This window comes from Sander lucioperca, chromosome 2, assembly GCF_008315115.2.
Source record: "Sander lucioperca isolate FBNREF2018 chromosome 2, SLUC_FBN_1.2, whole genome shotgun sequence".
Lineage (NCBI taxonomy): Eukaryota > Metazoa > Chordata > Actinopteri > Perciformes > Percidae > Sander > Sander lucioperca.
The window spans coordinates 30,654,175-30,675,656 of NC_050174.1; the positions used below are offsets into that span (position 1 = coordinate 30,654,175).

The 21,482-nt window shown below is 39.9% G+C and overlaps 1 protein-coding gene across 3 annotated transcripts in view; it reads left to right on the plus strand.

Annotated features, from left to right (window-relative positions):
* Positions 1-1,756: 1,756 nt before the first annotated feature.
* The window catches only part of LOC116054384 (metal transporter CNNM4), a 55,654-nt gene continuing 35,928 nt past the window's right edge, over positions 1,757-21,482 (plus strand). For 2 of the 3 annotated variants that reach the window (XR_004106055.2, XM_031305914.2), the window contains exons 1-3: positions 1,757-3,232; positions 19,285-19,428; positions 20,637-20,771. Coding sequence is in view for 2 of the 3 variants with exons in the window: in XM_031305914.2 (XP_031161774.1) it covers positions 1,816-3,232; positions 19,285-19,428; positions 20,637-20,771 (1,696 nt within the window). In the remaining variant the exon portion in view is untranslated. The remainder of the gene's footprint in view (positions 3,233-19,284; positions 19,429-20,636; positions 20,772-21,482) is intronic. The other variant, XM_031305915.2, reaches the window with a different exon arrangement.

Genomic DNA, 21,482 nt, shown 5'->3' on the forward strand with positions numbered 1-21,482 from the left:
AAAGCTTAAAGGATTTGCACAGTAGTGATAAAAAAATGAATAAAAAAGGTGAAAATAAAAGGCAGGTGCATAAATGTTTGGTTTCATTCAAATGAATGCTGAATGAATGCAAATTAACTCTAAGAACTGAGAAGTTGTGTCTCTAAACAACAGACAAACAAAAAAACTTCCAGTTCTCGTATGACTTTGTAAGCTCCAACTTTTACCAAATAAACAAAACAAAAAAACATAAACTAAAATGTATTCAATCGTGTATTTTAATCAGTCTTTGAATCATTTCATCGCTATAATTACAATTAACACGCCTCTTTCTCGATATACAGTTGAGGTCAAAAATATAAGTGGACAAAAATGTCATAGTGTATTACTATTCATAGGGAGCACCATCCTCACCAGAGTAGCTCCATAGATGTTTCTTCTTCAAAGTTGAAATGAGAATTACACCCTTCCTTCCAGAACACACATCTGCTTTTCATGTAATAAATTACACTAATAATAACTGCATCATTAGCTCTTCAAGGACAATTTAAGAACAATTTAAGCTTTATCAACACCTTGTGGGGAAGTTGATCTGATTACATTTGCATCATTTTCACATGGCCATCAGGCTGCACTGTGTGTGATTTGAACACAAGATGGAGCTCTGTTCTCAGTAAAGATATGTACATGCACTGATGTTTCAGTACATAAAGCATGAGAAATGTACAGGAAAAAGCACAAAGGATCTTTCAGATGCAAAACAAATGTAATCTGTTACAAACTTAACCATAAACATCCTTTATTAAGAGCCATAGTGAAGTGACTACAATAGTGAAGTAATCTGGAAATTTGGGATGCTTATAAGAAGTTGGGATCAGTTATCAGTGTTGTCTTTGTCACTTATCTTCTGTACTTTTTCTATCACATGTTACTCAGTAGTCCTCAGTTGTGTCCTAATATACGTCATAATAAGCACAACGATAAAAAGAAGTTGTCAGTATGACATTTTCCTTTATTTTAATTAATTTCATATGTAAATTAATGAGGAATGTCAAATAGTTATAGTGATTAGGCTATTGTAATGTTACTAAATGTGAACGTATATGGCATTCTGTCCCATAGAAAACTATTTTCATTTATCATTTGACAGTTCTCAGGAGGACAAGTTAATAGGAGAGCCTCAACAAGCAACATATTGTATTGTATCCTATTATTTCATGTATATTCTGTATGTGTGCTGTGTGTTTGATATTTTGCTGCTGTAACTGTAATTTCCCATTTTTGGGATCAATAATCAATCTATCTATCTATCTAACAAAAGTTTACAATATTTTTTATCAGGTAGACATACAGACCTGGAAATTAATTGAAATAAAGGTAATTGCAATGTAAATGTCAATCTATAATGTCTGGACTGTTGCTAATAAAAATAAGAATGTAAAAAGAGATTCTTGTGTATTAGGCTATTATGTGAATTCAGCTGAGTAGGCCTATTGGTCAGCCCTCATATAGTTTAGCGTTTATAAATAAAATATGAAATACATATTAAATAAAAGCCTTGCTATGTCTATGTTGTCAAATCTCCAAAATTGATCCTTAAAAAAATTCAATCAGTCTGAAAAAGTAAGTTACAGTTCTAAAACTCCACGTAGTCCACCTTAACACCAAAAAAATATCAGACGACTTTAAAAATGAAAACTGAGGGGGCTCGGTCGAGTGACGTCTCTCCCGCTGATTTGTTGTATTTTCGAGGTATGCGGGTATGCAAATGACGAGGTAGACTCGTGGAAACGAGCATGTGACGTCAGTTCCCCTATTCGCACAGAGCGAAACAACATGGCGATAGAGTCGAGTGGACGGAGGTTTACGCTAACTTTATTATTATTTTTTTTGTGTGTTTTTTCGGGCAGGCAGGCTAAGGAGGCGGTGGCGGAGTCAAGAGTCGCGCCCCGGATACTCGGCATGAGACTGGAAAGGAGCGAGACGCCGGCCAAGACCACAGAGACAGGGGTAATTCAGGTGACCGAGGGCAGCGATACCTTATTTAGGTTCTACGGGCTTCACTTGCTCCCAAACAGCTCGGCGCTCATTAAGTTCACGGAACTTTACTCCAGCGATAAAGTGGATGATACTTTCGGCCATAACATGACCCCCTTAAATAGGACTTGTCCCAAACTCACAGAGGATATAGAAGTGAAGGGGTCCATGGTGGTAACGAACCAAAACACCTCCGGGGTGGTCAGCCTCCGGATCAAGCAGCTCCGCAAAAGCGAGGCGGTGAAGGTGTTCGGCTTGTGCGTCCGCGACACCCAGGAGAAAGATGAGACGTGGTACATGCTGGACGATAAAGACGGCAGAGTGCGTGTGGTGGAAGTGGCGAAGTCCATGCTGCCCATCTGGCTGCAGGTGATCCTCATCGCCTTCCTGCTAGTGTTGTCCGGCATGTTCAGCGGGCTCAACCTGGGGCTGATGGCGCTGGATCCGATGGAGCTCCGCATCGTGCAGAGCTGCGGTACCGAGAAGGAGAAGAAGTACGCGCGGAAGATCGAGCCCATCCGCAGGAAGGGTAACTACTTGCTGTGCTCGCTGCTCCTCGGAAACGTCCTGGTCAACACCACCCTCACCATCCTCCTGGACGACCTCACCAAGTCTGGGATCGGCGCTGTGGTTTCCTCCACAGTCGGCATCGTTATTTTCGGCGAGATCGTCCCGCAGGCGCTTTGCTCCAGGCACGGTCTGGCAGTCGGGGCGAACACAATCCTTGTTACCAAGTTATTCATGCTGTTAACTTTCCCTCTGTCGTGGCCCATCAGCAAGCTCCTGGACTGCGTCCTGGGTCAGGAGATCGGCACTGTGTACAACCGGGAGAAGCTGGTTGGGATGCTGAAAGTCACCGAGCCATACAATGACCTGGTGAAAGAGGAGCTAAACATGATTCAAGGCGCACTGGAGCTCAGGACCAAAACAGTGGAGGATGTCATGACGCCGGTCAGCAACTGCTTCATGATCCACAGCGACACCGTGTTGGACTTCAACACCATGTCAGAGATCATGGAGAGCGGATACACGAGGATACCTGTGTATGAGCAGGAGCGGTCCAACATCGTGGACATCCTGTACGTCAAGGACCTGGCTTTCGTTGACCCGGACGACTGCACCACACTCAAGACCATCACCAAGTTCTACAACCATCCTGTCCACTTTGTCTTCCACGACACCAAGCTGGACTCCATGCTGGAGGAGTTCAAGAAAGGTTTGTGGAAATAATTTGATGTTGTCATGCAATCTAGAGACACCTTAAACGGTGTGATGATAAATTCACCCATTCATTTTGTGGTTACTCCAAGACAGGTAGCAGGGATTTGTATCATGTGTGACTATTTTTCTTACCTGGAAAATAGAGGAGTGACAGAAATATTGACCCCATACAGTAACCTGCAGTTCATTTTGACTAGGCTCATAGTATTTGCTTGTTTATGAGACTGTCAGAGGTTGTGGTTGAACCTGATGCTTATTTTTAAGGCTTTAGTTTGTAGTAGTGTGTTACGATTACTGTTCCTCTTTCCTACTACGATTTTCTTGTGTTTGGCAAATGTCACCGGCAGATTACCTAATTTTGCGGTGAAGGGTAAAACACAAAAAGCAGCTGCATAGGTCTTCCATATCACAGTGAGTTCACTCTGGCGCAGTGATCTACCAGGCTGTGTTTAAACAAGGAGGTTATAGCTGATCTTGACCTTTGACCTCTTTGTGGAATAGGGCGAGCAATGAGCAAAAGTTTCCATCTTGGGGATCAGTATTATGTGGATTTATTCTGCCTGCAACACAGCATACATTATATATTAATATATCCAATACATGGTTTTTATTTTAGGCATTTTGCTGATGCTCTCATCCAAGGATGTCAGGATAAAGTTCAGCCTCTTGCAATGAAACTGACAAGAAACGGCCATGGTTACAATGTGCATCGGGCATTTTATTATAAGAAGACAGTCTCTATTCACCAGACTCTTTTGGGTTTTGAGTATTTGATGTCAAAGACATATTAGTTTCAAATTTAAAACTGCTAGTATTTACTAGAGTTTCAGGCGGGATACTAAATTGAGCTGCCATCTTTATCAGTTATTACATTCAGTCTGTAGACATTCTCGGTAGGATTCCAAAAAGACAACGTAGGTTTATTTCTTACAATCCAAACCAACAAAGGTAAGCAAACACAGCGTTGTTAGTCTAAAGCTGTGTTTCTGACTAAAATGACTCGGCTGAGAAGCGGCGTTGAGGCTTTGTAAGCAATCAAAAGTAACCTCAGTTGCGTTTTTGCGATTGGTGATATCAAAAACACGTTCCCGTTTGGCTTTGCTGCTTTTCCTCTTTCAAATCACTCAAACAAATACACACATGTGCACACTCCCTCTCTCAGGAGGACATACACACACTGACGCCATACCCCGCTGGGATATATTTTTCCTCTTTCAGGCATCTCCCATCAAGGTCACAGACAGTAGACACCCTTGCTGTGTCTAGCACAGTAAGGAATTAGACTTTCTTTCTCCGTAGTAGCAGCAGTATCCGAATGTAAGACGTAGTAACGAAGGTAAAACATCACTAAACTTTGTCGGCAACATCTCAACTAACTGTCTCTTAATTCACATGTTTCAGCGTCACTTATCTCAGATCAGCTGCTGTGGATTGACCTTTGAGTTGCTGTAGTGGTGCACGGTGTTGTTGTGTGACATTTAGCCAAGAAAAGGGCTCTGTGGCTCATCTAAGTAATGCTGGCGAGGTGGGAGGGTTTGGCAACAAGTCCGGCTTCACAGAGAGTTGAAAACAATCTATGTTGGCTCAAAGCTCGACAGGGAGATTTACTGCAAGTAATTATGAGAATACACTCAGTTGTTGTGTATAAAGTGTGGAGAATAGTGTTAAGTATTGAAATGTAGAAAAAAACCAGCGGCAGAACTGCATTACAGCAATATTTACCTCGTTTGGACGATGATGAATTGAGAAAGAAGAAGAATACTTATGATTCGTCAAGTACTTAATTCATACAAGAGTGTACAAAAAAAGGTTTTGCCATGCTGTTATTTTCATGAAACTATTTACTTTGGGCAATGCAAGCTGTACTGTGAAATAAATCAGAAGAGCTTGAAACCCTAATGTTTTGGAGTATTTGCAAAAAGACAGCCAGATAGATAGAGCATGACAGAAATATTAGATATTATGGGAAAAGTCATGAAATGATGTGACATTGTGTGTTTGGGGCATCTGTAGCAGGTACCGGTGCATATGGGCAGCTCCAATCTCAGCTCATTTAAACAGCATATCGTTTTAGTTGGATCAGTGCAGTCCATCTAAATGTTGTCAATGTTTTCACTTCTAGTCAGTTAACCAACATTTTTTGTCCCGTTTTTGTTAACCCAGTGTGTCTGGTAGCTTAAACAATGAGTACAGCCAGACATAGAGCCAGTACCATATTGTTTATGTAAAGGGGCTTTTACTCCAAAGAGATCTGACACCTTAAAGGTAAAAATCTGCAGGTAAATAAACTAGGAACTGTTAACAATAACAACAACCTGTCATTTCCTTTTAAAGCAGCATGCTTTCTTCTAATATTAAGTGTACTAAAGCCTTCTTTGTATGAGAGACTAACATTGGGTGGGATATCTGTGAGTCAACTGGGTAAAATGTAGGCCTACTTCTATGAAGCTTATAATGGGATGAGGGAAAAGGTCCCGAATCTTGAGATGAGTATGAGAAATACAGGGTTGAAATGTAACTTTGAATCTTGAAATCCTTCTAAGCTTGTTGCACGTGAGAGCAGATCTGTGTACAAAAACACAGCAGCAAGTACTTTATTCCAAAGAAGTTGCAAAAAATGATTTTATGTTACCACAGCAGCCTCCACGCTGCGGCCACGTTGACGTGGTAACGACGCCCCCTCCCCTGACTCTCCCCTGACCTGACACCCCGCCTACATCTTAAGTTCCTCTCACTTGCCGCTTGGCATCAGTTACCACGGTAATGGCGGCATCCAACAGCTTCAGTATGTGTACACAAACTGTTTCTTTAGGTTGTGCTCTTTATAATCAAATCTGCTCTGTCAGCGCACGACTGTTTACTTTTGAAGTTCAGTTCTGTATTGATAGCTGTAGAAGTCATCAATACTTTATATTCTGACATTTCTCCTTCTGTGTGTGTGTGTGTGTGTGTGTGTGTGTGTGTGTGTGTGTGTGTAGGCACTCAACAGCCTTTTCAGTCAACGTGATGTGACCTTTTTAGATGAGATGAAATTTTAATGACACACTGGCTGTCATTGCAGGAAATAGTAACCGCAGACAGAAAACAATAAAGTATGTAAGAAAAATAAACTTTATTTATATATGTTATGTAATAATATAACAGGGTGTGGATTATATGAAATAGCTGTACAAGTTGTAGAGCATTTGAGATTTACTAAAATTACTAATAAAATATTGACAGCACCTATTTGTGCCTTCCCTGTACTTATCATTACTTGCAGGGAGGTTTAAATCCATGCAATCTGGACATAATTTAGAAAACACACAAACACAAGTGAACCATGAATTCACTGTAGGCACACCGCACTCTGTCAACAGACCGTCACATGTTTTACCCTCAAGCAGCTTGTTATATTAGTCTACATTTTGGCCTCAGGGACTTTAAATAATAGGCTACTACTATAGGATCAAGGAAACACACATGCAAGACAATCTTTCCTTTGTATCTTTTTATACTAGTTCTACCGATTTTCTTTTTTATTGATGGTGATATTGAGGAAGGCACAGCCCAAACTGTAGTAAAAAAACAATCAATTTTAATCAATTAGTTGATTTACAGAACATTTAAAGTGCTCATATTATGCTTTTTGGCTTTTTCCCTTTCCTTTATTGTGTTATATATCTTTTTTGTGCACGTTATAGGTTTACAAAGTGAAAAAGCCCAAAGGGACTTCCCATCTCCAACAGAAAACACTGTTCACAAACTTCTCCAAACAGCTCTATTGTAGTCCAGCCTTTACTTCAGAGACAAACGCTCGTCACTTTGTAACACACGTTATAATGCTCGCCTAGCTGCTAGCGTGGCACGCCCTCATACTCTGCTTCTGACTGGCTAGCAGTGCTTACTGCACATGTGCGACTCCCAACAAAGATGGAACAGAAGTGAGATGCCTCACTCTGTAGCTAAAACAGAGAGCTCAACACACAGGGTGAAAAGAGGAGCTGCAGCAATGTGCAGTACAACAAAATAAGGTGTTTTTTGAAAATAAACTACATAAACATATTCTGGTACAACCTCTAAATACAATTATGAACCTGAAAATGAGCATAATATGAGCACTTTAAGTAATTTTTAGGCAAAAATGCCCGAAATTCTAAGGAACAAGCTTCTTAAATGTTAAAGTGTTCTGATTTTCTTGGTCTTCTATGATATTAAACTACATATATTTGGGTTTTGGACTTTGCCAAAACAAGACATTTCAATATTTCAACTCGGGCTTTAAGGAATTGCAACAGAGCATTTTTTAAATCAAACTATTATTCTGTTAATCAGGAACATAATCAACAGATCTATCGCTAATGAGAATTATCGTTAGTTTCAGCCCTAGGGAAACACACAGCCAATGGTTATCCATAAAGATAACAATGTTACCGTTAACAACAGCTCTCAAGTGCTAGCACTAACTGCTGTACATGTAGACATCAAGTAAGCATGCTGTTTATCCTTGTTGTCCCTGTAATGTCACTGATTCAAAAATCGGTTTTGCAAACATTAGTTTTTTGCCTACCACCATTAGAGTTTAAATCAAGTAAACAATTAGTTTTTCTTGCATTGGAGAAATTAGAGTATTTATCTGCCAAAACTTTAATGTGTTGTTTAAAATGCAATATCACAAGACACAACACATATTATCAGGTGTTGTTCAGGCCTCCTGGTTATTTTTGTATACATTTCAGTTGTAATAGCTGGACTTCTTTGCACTATTTATTTTGATTTGTGAAACTACATTAGATAGGATGTGAGTAAGTATGCAGGTCTTAGACTAGACTAAACACAACATTGCTATTGGAATGTGCCTCTCAGGAAATTAACTGCCTTGTGTTTCGTTTGCGATTGTCAGGACCGTCTGCATCGTCTGCTGTTTATCAGTGTTTTGGCACTTATCTGGCCACCCTGCCTAGCCTTTAGGACCCTGTTAGGTGTGCTGCGGTTAAAAGAGCGTTTGTTAGGTAGCACATCTCAAGAACTGACCCCCCTTTCAGATTCTTACACTGTGAGATGAGTACTATAGACACAATTAGTTTTTGTCACACAGTTTTTGTCCCCCCCCCCACACACACACACACACACACACACACACACACACACACACACACACACTTCTTGTGACAAGCTTGTGACATTCCCTGTGACACACATACATTTGCAATACATCACCTTTATTTATTATTATTTATTCTTCCTCCCTCCCTAGCCTGAACTCTTCATCTAATCTCAACTCTAATACCTAATCTCAACTCTAATCTCAACCTCTAACTCAGATCTGTGAACTTGACTCTTTAAGAAGCCGGGAGCCCAGACATATTTACTGTGTCTGTCTCTTTTTAAGTATAAGAGAACACAGAGATTTACGACTCTGAGTAAAGATTACCCCATCTCAGCCTAGTAAGGTTGTCACAGGGTAGACCTGAATCTCCACTCCTCCTTTTGTATAATGGGTGGGCCTCTCTCCCTCACTCACTCTTCCCTCTATCTCTCCCTCCAATTATCTTGTTTCTCTCTGCCCATCTGTCCTTGTTCTTCTGTTTTTTTTTTGTTTTATCTATCTAAAAAGAGCAGTTTGAGTCACTTATGGCAGCGATTTGAATGTGATCAAATGCCTGAAATCTTTATTGCTGCAAGAAAAAAACAATTTGTAGAAAGCAGTTATCAGGTTATGTAACACACCACTATGTTCACATTAGCGCTGGATGTATGCCAGCAAAGTAAAAACAGGGGTGACTCGCAAAACGAGAATCTTCCAGATAATGCAAAACATCCTGGAAAACATTGTCAAATCCCTCCTAAATTATTCACTAAAAGCTGTTTATGGATCAATTTGAGGCCTGAAATAGACCATGCAGTTGATGCATCATGCTGTGTTTATTAATTGTTAAAGATTCAGGAGTTTGGAGAGAACCTTTGAGCTCCTAACTCCCCATATTTGCTCATTTATTCACTATGTATGTGTATCTGATGGTGAAAACCCGTCCCCCTGGCATAACCCTGCCCATTTTTTCCACAAAATTCTTTTTTTTGTTGTTTTCTCTATTATTTCGGACATTTTGTAACCAACGTTTGAACCATAAAAAAGATATATGGAGTCAATTTTTTCAGCTTGTTAAAAAAATCTGAAACTCATTACATTTGTGGGACAAATTCAGATCTGAACACTTAAACTGGAATGTTTAGATGCTTTGTTAAGGATTATGTCGTAACTGTGGCTTCCACAACACAGTGTTTAGAGTAGGGTTAGCATTCAAAGTGTGTTAGACACAAACAAAGATGAAGAAGTGTAGAAATGGATTTTTTTTTATGCGCTTCTCTTTGTCTTTTCAACATCAGCTTCATTATCACATAAGCATGAGAAAAGTGTGGCATCCTCGAAAAAAAGAGACATCATTCTAATGAAGCATTAGTTAAGAAGTGGCTCGGTCTAGCATCGCCAAAGAGATGATGGATGCGTTTCTTAAAAAAGAGAAATACGATTTTTTTTTTGTCTTCTTCATGTAGAGGCCATAAAGACTATCTGCTGTTCCTGTCAAACAAATTAGGAACACTACTGCAAGAGGGGTTAGCTGCAGATTTTTTTTTATTTTACAAAATGCCTACCAACTATCTGGCCAGCCAGATCTCAAAAGCAATCGCTGCCACTAGCATTTTTCCGCAAGTAGTGCAGTAGTGCTCTGGTTTCATTTATGGAAGATAAAAGCTGAATGATTGATTCAGGTCTGCAACCAACGTTTTACTTTCACTTTTACGTGTGGCAGCTTCTAAAACACACACATAATCTAAAAGACAGACAGATAATTCTTTTATCTCTTAAATAGGTTCAGTGCCAGCTAAGAAAGTATATTCTTGCATTGGCTGCTGCTATTTTTAGGCTATAAAGTACGTTTTGTTTGACAAGAAGCACATCTTTGTCATTGATTGTCTCACCGTCTTCCTTAGCAGATGAAGTTTGCACATCGACAGAATTGTAAATTGTTTTGTTGAATTGTAAGTTTCCATTTTTCCTGAGCACGTTCAGGACTTTTTGTCCATCTGGCTTAAAAATTGAGATTGAAAGTTTCATGCTTGACCTTGGGAATTATTCACCCCACTATTGGTGACCCTAGACTGCACAAACCTCATCAAGACTCATACAATCAGCAGCTGGAAATCAGTGCCAGACAGTTTTCTCTCTCATTCTCTCACTTCTTATCAGCCGCCTGCTGCTTCTCTCTCTTTTCCTGTCGTGTCATTGTAGCTCGAAGTGCTGACTGTGCAGTCGCAGTCCTCTCAACTTCAACTTTTAGTGTGTGCTTTTTGTGTGTGTGTGTGTGTGTGTGTGTCACACACACCAACACTTCCAGACTTGTGTGCCATAATCAGTCAGCATGAAGAAAAAAGCAGCTCAGCCCAAATTTCTTGATCTCTTAAACACAAGCACACAGAGCTTGTCTATTTGTTTGAACGGAGGTTTTGCTACACATCATATTGCAACGAAATATAAACGTAGTAGCGGGTTCCCTCACATGTTAAAAACTATTTTGGATAAGCATATCGGGCTCGAGGCGTTTTAGTTTCAGATTGTTTTGGCAACTCGGCCAGTTTGGAATCCAAGTTTTGGTGCCATAACCAAATAGATATAAATGGATTAAGTGATGCAAAGATAATTCATTGCCAACTCTTTTAAAAATTGATGAGTCGTTGAAGTTGTTAGAAATATGCCAAGCATTTTACAGCTTTGACAATGTGAGGATTAGCTGCTCTACTCTTTTACTTTTATATTATTTTAAACTGACTATCTTCAGGTTTTGGGGGCTGTAGGTCGGACAAAACAAGACATTTGAAGAAGTCACTCTGGGACGATAAATCAAATAATCCAGAAAATTATAGACAGATTTTTTTATAATGAAAATAATCTTCAATTGCTTGCAACCCTAGATTGGTTCTTTAATAACCTCTTAGAGTTGTAAAATCCTAAGTCATAGGTGAATAAACTGCTCTGCACTATCTTGGTGTCTGATAAACCTTCAAACCTGGTTTATATTTCATCTCCTCACTTGGCAGCATGTCAAACTATTTGATTTTTCTTTTTTTTAATGCAATGCTATTCTAAGTCTGAATTCAGCCTTAAACTTAACACGTCACCGCCTCTGCTGTAGCCAAAAGTGGTGAGCATGTCGACATGAGATGCAGGAAAGTAGTTTTGTTTCTAAAACACTCAGTAATAAAATTTAATCTGCTAAGCAAAATATAGCCATTTCTTTACAGCTTTACTGTCCCTTCAGGCCAAACCAGAGTAGATTTATCCTCAAAGGGCTTCCGTTTTAGCTGGAAAAACAGGTTAGAAGAGCTTGACCTGTCCCGCACAATAAGAGTGTGTGTGTGTGTGTGTGTGTGTGTGTGCGTGTGCGAGTGTGTGCTGTTTACTCAAGTGTGTGTACATGTATGAGCATGCATATTTGTAGCGGTGCGTTTTGTTTCATCTCTGCACAGCGCACATGTTTTGCAGTCGGCAGAAGTGGTCAGTGCTGGTGATATGTAGCCGGCTGGTTGGGTTTTTGTGTGTGGGCGGTATGCGTGTGGCATTCCTTTCCCATACAGACCCATCACTTTCGCCCTTTTGTCGCCGATGTTTCATGTCAACAAACTGGCCGGCTCGCAGGCTTGTGACGGACGAGCCAGAGGGTAGAGAAACAAACCGGAGGGTCACCCAACCGGCTGGGAATATCTGTGTGTTCAATTAATGATGAAAGAAACGGAGAAAAGCATACAAATGTTCACATATTAAAAGCTGTCAACGGGTAATCAACTACAGAAACAGACTCAACACTCTTCCTTAACTAAGACCACTTCATCACACAGAAAACTGCAACCTGAAATAATGTGTGAAAATGGGCTGTTCACTTCCTTGGTAATGTTATGGTGTGTTCAGTCAAAAAGAGAAGCTCCACCTTAAAGCTCAGCAGAGTTTAGTGTTCGTGACAAAGGTCAACGCGTTTCTCGGTTCCCCTTTCAGCAAATTGTTCTTCTCTGTTCTCACATACTCTTTTTTAAGAAAATCTGTGGGTGATTTTCTTAGCGCAAAATGTCTGCATTGGCGATGCATAGTTTGAAGTAGAATTGACTGTACATAAAAATATATTGTTTTTCCCATTTGTAGTTTCAGTAGACCTGTTTTTGAGTCTGAAATGACCTGATTCTGTCAACATTAGTAGGTAGAGCGTTGTCCATTGATAGCAGGATTGGTGGTTTGATCCCTGGCTCCTGAGCAATACACTGATGCGGTAAACACCCCTTGAGGTTGAATTCCCCACTCGGAGAGTCGGGAGGACGGCACCAACCACCACCTCACAATCCAACATGGACGCTCCACGCATCAACAGTAGTGAAAGCTGTATGAATATACTGTTTTTAGCACTTCTGTAGTACTTTTGTCTCATTTAATTAGCCGTACACAGTACTGCCCATCTTCTATCTGTAGATATGTTGCTACGGTGTTTGCACGTCCAAAATACCTCAACTGGCATTGTTTACAATGGTTAATCTGGCTAGAGTCCCTCTACACCCATTTTTCCGACTTGTAACTGGAAAGCGATCAACTCTGGTATGACGTCATTCCCAGTTCCGCCCTCCGACTTCCGTGGTAAACGCAACATGAACCCCAGTTGCTCCTGATTGTTAAGCCAGCACTTAGCATGGTAGCTTTCTGCCATTTCCTTGAGGTTGTGTGTGCAAATGAGTGAATGAAAGGCCCATTGTAAAACAGCTATATAAATGCAGTTCATTGTAACTTTGTGACTTTATTTTGACTTTCAAATTCCCCTGCACTGAAAATCCAAGGCAAAATTAAAGCTTGAAAACATGCACATATAATAAAAAGCTGAGAGCAGTTAATACAGGATTAGTACACTAATTTATATGGTTTATATGAAAAAGTGACATGAGTGACGTCCAAGGTGACAAGTTACAAAGTCAAGGAGCACTGACGGCAATCACTGTCACCTCAGTAGAACGGGTCAGGGATGGATTTTATACAAAAACAAAAAAACTCTCCTGTCATGTCAGATTCTCAGTTTGATAAGTGACATCTGTTTGTATTTCTGTGTGAGCCTGAGGTGAGCGTGCTGCCCTAAAACACACATCTCAGCAGCTACAGACACACAGGAGCTGGGTGACTTTGTGGTTTTTTTAAATTGTAGACTCAGCTGACACAGGTCAAACACTGAATGCATGAGGCAGCCTGTACTTGGCTGAACCTCTCTCTCTCTTTGAGTGTGTGTGTGTGTGTGTGTGTGTGTGTGTGTGTGTGTGTGTGTGTGTGTGTGTGTGTGTGTGTGTGTGTTTGTGTTTGTGTGCACGCGCCTGCCTGCCTGCCTGCCTGCCTGCCTGCTCTGAAGGACTCAATAGACTCTCAAGTGACTCTCCAGTAACTGGGGGAGAGTATGTCCCCCGGGGTCCTACTTCCTCTGAAATATTGACTCAGCACCACAGGGAGAACACACATACACACACAGACTCTCTTTTCCATTACACCATAACTAAGGCACTTGCAGACCAGTTAATGTGTGGCCATCCAAGTGCTTGTCACCATAAAAAAGGTTCACAATTAGAGATGTCTCGATTTAATATTTGGTATCTGTAGACACTAAGTCCGATCTAATAATTGATTACACAAGTATCTGGCACATTTAAATAATTTGACACACAACCAAATTGATCCAAATACTGAAGGTCCTGATCAAAACTATTAAGTTGATCAATTTGAATTAGTTATATGATGCCGTATGACGTTTAACTGGGAGAATGTGACGTGAAGCAATCAGCTGATTGTTTTATTAGCGAAGGCATATCACTCTGTTGAAGTTTTTGTAATTATAAACACTCTGGTTGTGCATTAGTCAATCTGATATAATCTGCTGTCGCCACACATTTGTCATGGTAACCGGTGAAAGTGGTGGTCAGCAGCAGCTAAAAATGAGAAGCTGTTACCTGATTACCTGATCTTTTGTACACTGCTCTTAATAAGTAAGAAAGAGGAGCGATAACAGATTTGTAGACGTTGGAGTTTAGTAAATCTGGCTGGTGTGCAATCAGTCACTCACTGGCATAACCAAATGTTCACACTTTGATCTGGTTGATTTTAACCAATACAGATCCATTTAAAACATGCCTGGATTGGCACGATACTGATCCTTAGGATTCTTTTTGACAAGGGGGTGTCAATATGTGTTCAAAAATGCAAACAGACACTTGTTTTCCACCTAGCCCTGACTCAATTGGTGGCTTTGAACATGCATTTCTGAAGTCCATAACTAAGTTCACATTAGCTATGTCTGCGGCACATGGTCACTGGATAATAAATATGCATTAAAACAGTGTGAGGGGACGACTGAATCTATTTGACGTCACTGGGATGTATGATGGTTTAACATGACTGTCAGTGAGCTCCTTTGATACCATGTGGGGTAATGAGAGTAACTGTGGCTCCGAGTGTGTCGGCCATTAATCGTAGGGTTGGCGGTGCGAACTTCGACTCCTCTCTACGTGTAGAAGTGTCCTTCAGGATGAAACTAAACCCTGTGTTGAGCTTGAACAATGAGTTGATTAATCGATGAATTAATCAAAACTTACACGCCACTATTTAGTAAAACTACCAAACTTTTGCAGTTCACAGCTTCTCAACCTCAATGGTTGGTTTGCCTTCTCTCTTCCTTTTCTTATAAAAATACTTTTTGTCAGACAAAAATAAGCTGCTTGAAAACATCAGTCTTTGATGGTAAGTGTGAAAAGCACCTGTCACTATTTCAGACATGTTAAAGGCCAAATGATGAATGGATTTTTCAAAAAAGAAATCCTTGAATTGAACTTAGAATTAAAATGATCAGTAAGAAGTGTTTGGGCCATTTGTAACTTAGCCAACGATAAATGTCCTGCCTTGTTGCTTCCTCTCATGACTTGAGCATCCAGACCAAATATACAATACATCATCTGCCAACCCCCACATCTCACGCCGTGACATCACAGACTCCCCCAGTAAAGCCGGCCTTGTTGGAAATGGATTCCTCAAAGTCCCTCTGCGCTATTCATGTAGTAAAACCAAGCAAGGTCAAAGCTGAGAATGTGTGTTTGTGTCATAGTGCCAGCAGCGCCCACTTTGCCAGGACACGCAGGCAGACATCAAGGACACACACACACACACACACACACACACACACACACACACACACACACACACACACACACACACAACAAAGATAAAACAGTTATAGCCTTTGGTCTTCTTTTAATTGCTGGTCATATGAGCTCTTTGTAAATCCCATTGATATGCTGCTCTCTTTTTGGAAACAAAGGCAGTCAATGGATCTTTCATTATTTCTCGCTCTCCCATCTTCTTTTCTCTTGTTTTATGCTTTATCGCGACTTAAATGGCTTGTGGTTATTGGGAGAGAATGAGAATTAAAAGTGTCTGTGTGGTACAACGGATGCTTATTTAGAAACGGTTTTGACTGACAGTGAAGACTGCTCCTCCTATATTTAGGAATCAAAGCGTCCTGCTGTTTAAATCTAATCTCTTAATTGTGTGTGTGCATGTGTGTAGTTTAAACCAGTTGCTTGCATGTGTATTACCATATGTTTGTCTCGTTGGAGGGGAGGAAATTATCCACTTGGGGGACCAGAGCCCCATATTTCCTCTTCTGAGTGCGTTACTCTGGCGCCATCATAATAAAGGGCATCAGCGGGGACAATCTCTGCACTTGTTTGGACACAAGTCTGCAGCCGGCCAGCGTCCATCTGCACTGTCATGGGACGAGTTCAGCAGGGTGTGTCTTAGTGTAAATGTGTGTGTTTTTTTTGTGTTGTACGGTAACACTTGTGGCCAAGGTCCAGACACATCCCCAACTGTAATGACCTGTAACACATTAACAGGCTATTTGCGGTGCAAGCAGGGGACTGGGCAGGTGGGTTATTGTTAGAACAGAGCTGCTATCAGATGGGAATCCATATTGATATGCTCTGCCAGGTTTGTATGTTGGAGTGGATACCTGGCCTGAATCACATCAGCTTTTTGAATCCTGTAACCTGTGGCCCTGATCAAGAGCTTTCTTTGATATGATTTTCAACAGCAATTGTACGAATATTCCACAATAACAAGAATGCAAAAAGACAGTAAACAATAATATTTTGAACAACTGACGCAGCTTTGCATTACATGTTAAAGTGGCTATATGTAACTTTCAGTTTGTGTTGATTCAAGCGGTAGTGTTTTTACCACACCTGCTCCTCGTAAAGGTCTTTTCTTTGCGGTGCTGTATTGCCCAATGTATAACTGAGTTTCAACGTTACCAGAAGGTCATATACTGTAGTTGCAATGAATGTTTTGCTCAGACAGAAAATCATTCATTTACAATAAGTTAATGCATTACAGATGCATCATTGCATTTCAAGTGTTGGATATGGTAACTTAGCCTACATTGGATGTATCGTGAGTAGGGATAGTAGGTAGGTAGGGATTCACAATGCATTGTGAATCGGTTAAAATCAATTTAAATGGTGGCCGGGTTGGGTCAGTGGTAGAGCAGGCACACATATACTGAGAGGTTTATACCTCGACGCAGAGGTCCAGGTTTCGAATTCGACCTGTGACAAATTTCCTGCATGTCTTCCCCCTCTCTCTCCCCTTTCTCACCTAGCTGTCCTGTCAAAAATTAAAGGTGGAAAAGCCCCCAAAAAAAATCTTAAAAATAAAAAAATATTGATTGAAGAGGATGATTGAAGATTACAACCGGTTGAGATAAAAAAAAAAAAAAAGTGGGTCGCGTTGCAATTTTTAAACAGCCCAGGGTGTGACGCTAACTAACATTGCACAGCAGGTAACGTTAGCCTGCCAATAGCTAGCAACGTTAGCTGGCTTGAACACGGTTAAAATGCTGACAGCTAAACGGTGTAAAGTGTGACTGTATTTCACTGGAAAGGATTCTAGCACCCAGACATAATGTGAACAAAGAAACAGAGGGAAATAGCAGCACTTTTAGACAGCAAGTAGTAACGTAGTTTATCGTTACATCCCTAGTCGTGAGCTAAACCGGGTATCACTGTCACTGTGTCATGAGCCAAAGCAATACGAGTTTGTTGTAGCAACCAACGTAATTATAACTTAGATTTATATAGCACAGTTCATGAAACCCAAAGACGCTTTACACGAGTACAGGGGGACAAGGGAAAAGAAAATAATAGGCCAACACGGACTAAAAAGAATTAAAAACTGGGCGCTGAATGGAACGGGGACGTCATTTAATGTTGGCTACTAGCGTACAACCACATTGCAAATTGTAAAGTTATTTTATGAATGAAATAGACATATTACATACCTTAGGGCCAATTCGGGGTTGGTTTTGAATTATTTACAATCCCGTAATTGTTTCCATTTGTTGAAAGCCAGACCGAGATCGACCCAGGTTTTTGTGCCTCCACTTTTAGTTGTTCTCCGTTTAATTTCCTTCTTTTCTGTGATGGTCCTGTCCCAGTATCAACCATAGCTACGGCAGCTAACTTCTAAAATAAAATTGAAATACAATTAGGAGTATATAAAAAAAAATCTCCTGCTACCCTTTACCTGGCTGGATACACTAACATAGGCTTTTCCCGTGTTACGCCGAAGTCTGTGACCCATCAGAATGTGTGACTGTAGCGCCGTCTACCTGCCGTAAATCATTTTGTGACTTCGCAAGAAAAATCGGACCCGGGCAAAGTTATAATAAAAACTATATAAAAAATAGCATTCTTTTCACTGTTAGTCTTGTTTGCTGTTACAGGTCACTTATTATTATCAGATGAAAAATTACACAGTTTCGGAAACATTTAAAAGTTACATATAGTTACTTTAAAGCATCTGACATGACTGTAATGCTATCTTCATTTCATTTTCACTTTGTTATCTAGCTATGCTTTGAGTAGCACTTTATCAGATCAAATCAAATCAAACCATCCAGCCTTACCTGGGATCTGTTCATAAACAAAAAACATTGGAGGATCACCTGTTATCGTGAGAAAAGCATCTATAATCACATTTCTCCGTTTTAGTTTACAGTGTTAATAGAATAGAGACAACATTTAATGTCCGCTGTATGGTTTTCATAGTTTACATTGAATGTTTCTCACCAAATTGTACTGTAGGCGTTCATAATCCAGTTCATTGCATTCTTTCTCTCATGCAACATTTGCCAAAACGTATTTGAAAGCTGTGAAACCTGCATTGTAAGAAAAATCAACACAGATAAAATCCTCTATCAAATTTTATTGCGATATTGAAATAGGCTGTCCAATCCAGAAACTTAATCAAGTGAATTAAATAGCTTACAAATCAAGGTTTTATTTAAAAAGGTTGGGTTTTGATCCAAGTTAATCAGTTCTGCTCATTCATGTGCAGCGTTGCCCAAAATGACCCAATGGAACAAGAAACAATGAAGTGATAGCTACAACAATACAGAATGGCAAAATCTCTGATGGGTCCGGCATTGTTTACATCTGTGTGTGCTCTTCTGCTTTTTATTTATGCATTGCTTACTTTTATGGTGTGTTACTTAGGGCTGGGCAATATATCGATACTGTGTAAATATTTTGTGAAAGCACCAATAGTCAACCCAACAATATCGCCACAATATTGATATTGATGTATTTGGTCAAAAATATTGTAAAATTTTATTTTTTCCATATCGCCCAGCTGTAGTGTTACTTCCACCAACGTTTGCAACTGTTGTCAAACATCAGTGGCAGAAATGCACATCACATCACTTATGCTCGTTGTGTTGATATGTGTGTAGGGTAGATTTAAATAGTCCAGATGCTGATATATTTAGCCTCTCTGATTGTTGGTACAAATTACCTGGATCACAACATGTAGAAGAATAATCAGGGCAAACCTTTTGGTCCTATTCTTGCAACCCTACTTCTTGTGTACTTAATTGGAAGGCCTTGAGTAATGGATGGATTAATCAGATGAATATCCCACTAATGATTCTCTTTGTCCCACTTTAGGAAAATCTCACCTGGCCATTGTCCAGAAGGTGAACAACGAGGGGGAAGGAGATCCCTTCTATGAGGTGTTGGGGTTGGTCACCCTCGAAGACGTCATCGAGGAGATAATTAAATCAGAGATTCTGGATGAATCGGACCTATACAGTGAGTTTGGCTTTTGTTTGTCACGTCTTATCACTAAGCATGTCTTTACTGTCAGTGCAGACATGGCTATTTTCATTTCAATCTTAGTTACACTACCGTTCAAAAGTTTGGAATCAGCTGTTATATTCATGTTTTTCTTCTTTCCTTCAATAGTAACTATTTTTTATATATAAAAAGTATAATGCAGACATCAAATGTATTATTCACATTTGAAGTAGTCTTTGGCCCACTTCCATTTAGTCAATGTCCCCACAGTGTTGCATGACAGAGGAAAATGCTCTTGGAACTTGGATTTTGAATTTGTTTTACAGTCCAAAAAAGTGCAAGTGGCCCTCAATCATTTCGTTCATTATTGAACCACAACAGTGCAATTGGGTTTTAAATATTATGGGTCCCTCTGCTATTTTGGGCCCTCTGCAGTCTACTCAGTGGTTAGATTGAACAGGTTTAAACTGATTTGTCAGTCCATATGTACAGTATGTTCAGCTGATATTCCCTCATTCATTTCCAAAAGGGCTAATCCTAGAATAACTTTCTATTTCTATTTTGAAGTTTGAAGAATAGCTTTGCTAAAGCAACACACGTTAATTCCAGCCTGTTAAGGATGCATTATTGTGCACTTGACACTGAAACAGGAACCTGTTCCTTTTTACATTTGCACAAACTTTAATGCTAAGTTTCCACTTTTTTAAACAATGACTGTTGACTCTTATATATTCTTATTGAGCTGTTGCTCAGAGGTGTCTTTGTCTCTTTCTAAGCCTTTTAATGTCAGTCTTGTTAAACCATTGTACAGGGTTTTGTTCTCCATGTACAAAAAATACAAAACACTATCTGTTAGTTTACAACCTAAAAGCGTGAAAGACCATTCAAACCTATAGAGTAGTCCTCTCAGACATCTGACTGGACCCAATTAAGCTTTTGTGGCAGGTGAATCCAAACTTTTGAACAGTTATTACAATTTTCATATCTAAACTGTTCTATCTTTGAGATAAACGTAAACAGGCTACATGGAGGTATTCATGTTTACAAGATTATGCAGTAAGCGGCTCCTGTTGTTGCTTTACAGAGCAGCTAAGATGATTTCTACAATGCTGGTGCAAAATCACTGAACCCATGGCCTCAGCTGCTGATTGAATAAACCTTTTTGAGCTTTTAACTGTAAGGTTTTTAATAAATAACTTTGTTGGCTGTGTGTCGCTTCTCAGCTGATAACCGCAACAGGAAAAAGGTGGCGCCCAATAAGAATAAGAGAGACTTCTCTGCCTTTAAACACGAGAGTGAATCAAAAGTGAAGATCTCTCCTCAGCTGCTGCTGGCCGCCCATCGTTTCCTGGCTACAGGTGAGGGATTAACTGATGCAAGCATGCACACACTAGGGCTGCACAATATATCGTTTTTTTATGGCTATTGTGATATCAACTGGCGCAATAAACTCATCGTGAAAGGCTGCAACATATCGCGAAAGACACTCAGAGGTTGTTTGAGTTAGTTGAAAGAAAATAGCAGTAGAAAGCTGCTCTTTAAAATGTAACTGTTATTTTAGTGGTGCCTGTTATATTCAATTTAAAGTTCAATGTGTTAAATAAAAAATGCTGGAAATGATTTCCTTTCATTTGTTTTAAATTCAACAAGCAATTTGTTGTATTTTAGCAGAATACTGAAAGCAGCAGAAAGGCAGAACTGAGTACACCTTAATATCTGTTTATTTATCGCAAGTAATAAGTAATATCGTTATCACGAATATTCAACAACATTATCACATATTGCATATTTTCCTCATAACGTGCAGCCCTAGCACACACGCAGACATACACAGTCACTCATCACAGTATTACTAACACACAGCCATTAGGTCATTTATAACTTGTAAAGCAACTGTACATTTGAATAGATGTCTTCGATATGTATCCACAGTATGAATATTCTGTCATCTTGCCACAAGCAAAGCAGGTCCATACATGCAGGGAGGTTTAAATGTGTTTATTTACTTGGAAGGTCTATTTACGATCCAAGCAGTATGCCTGTCTGTGGTTACCACCACAAGAAGACTC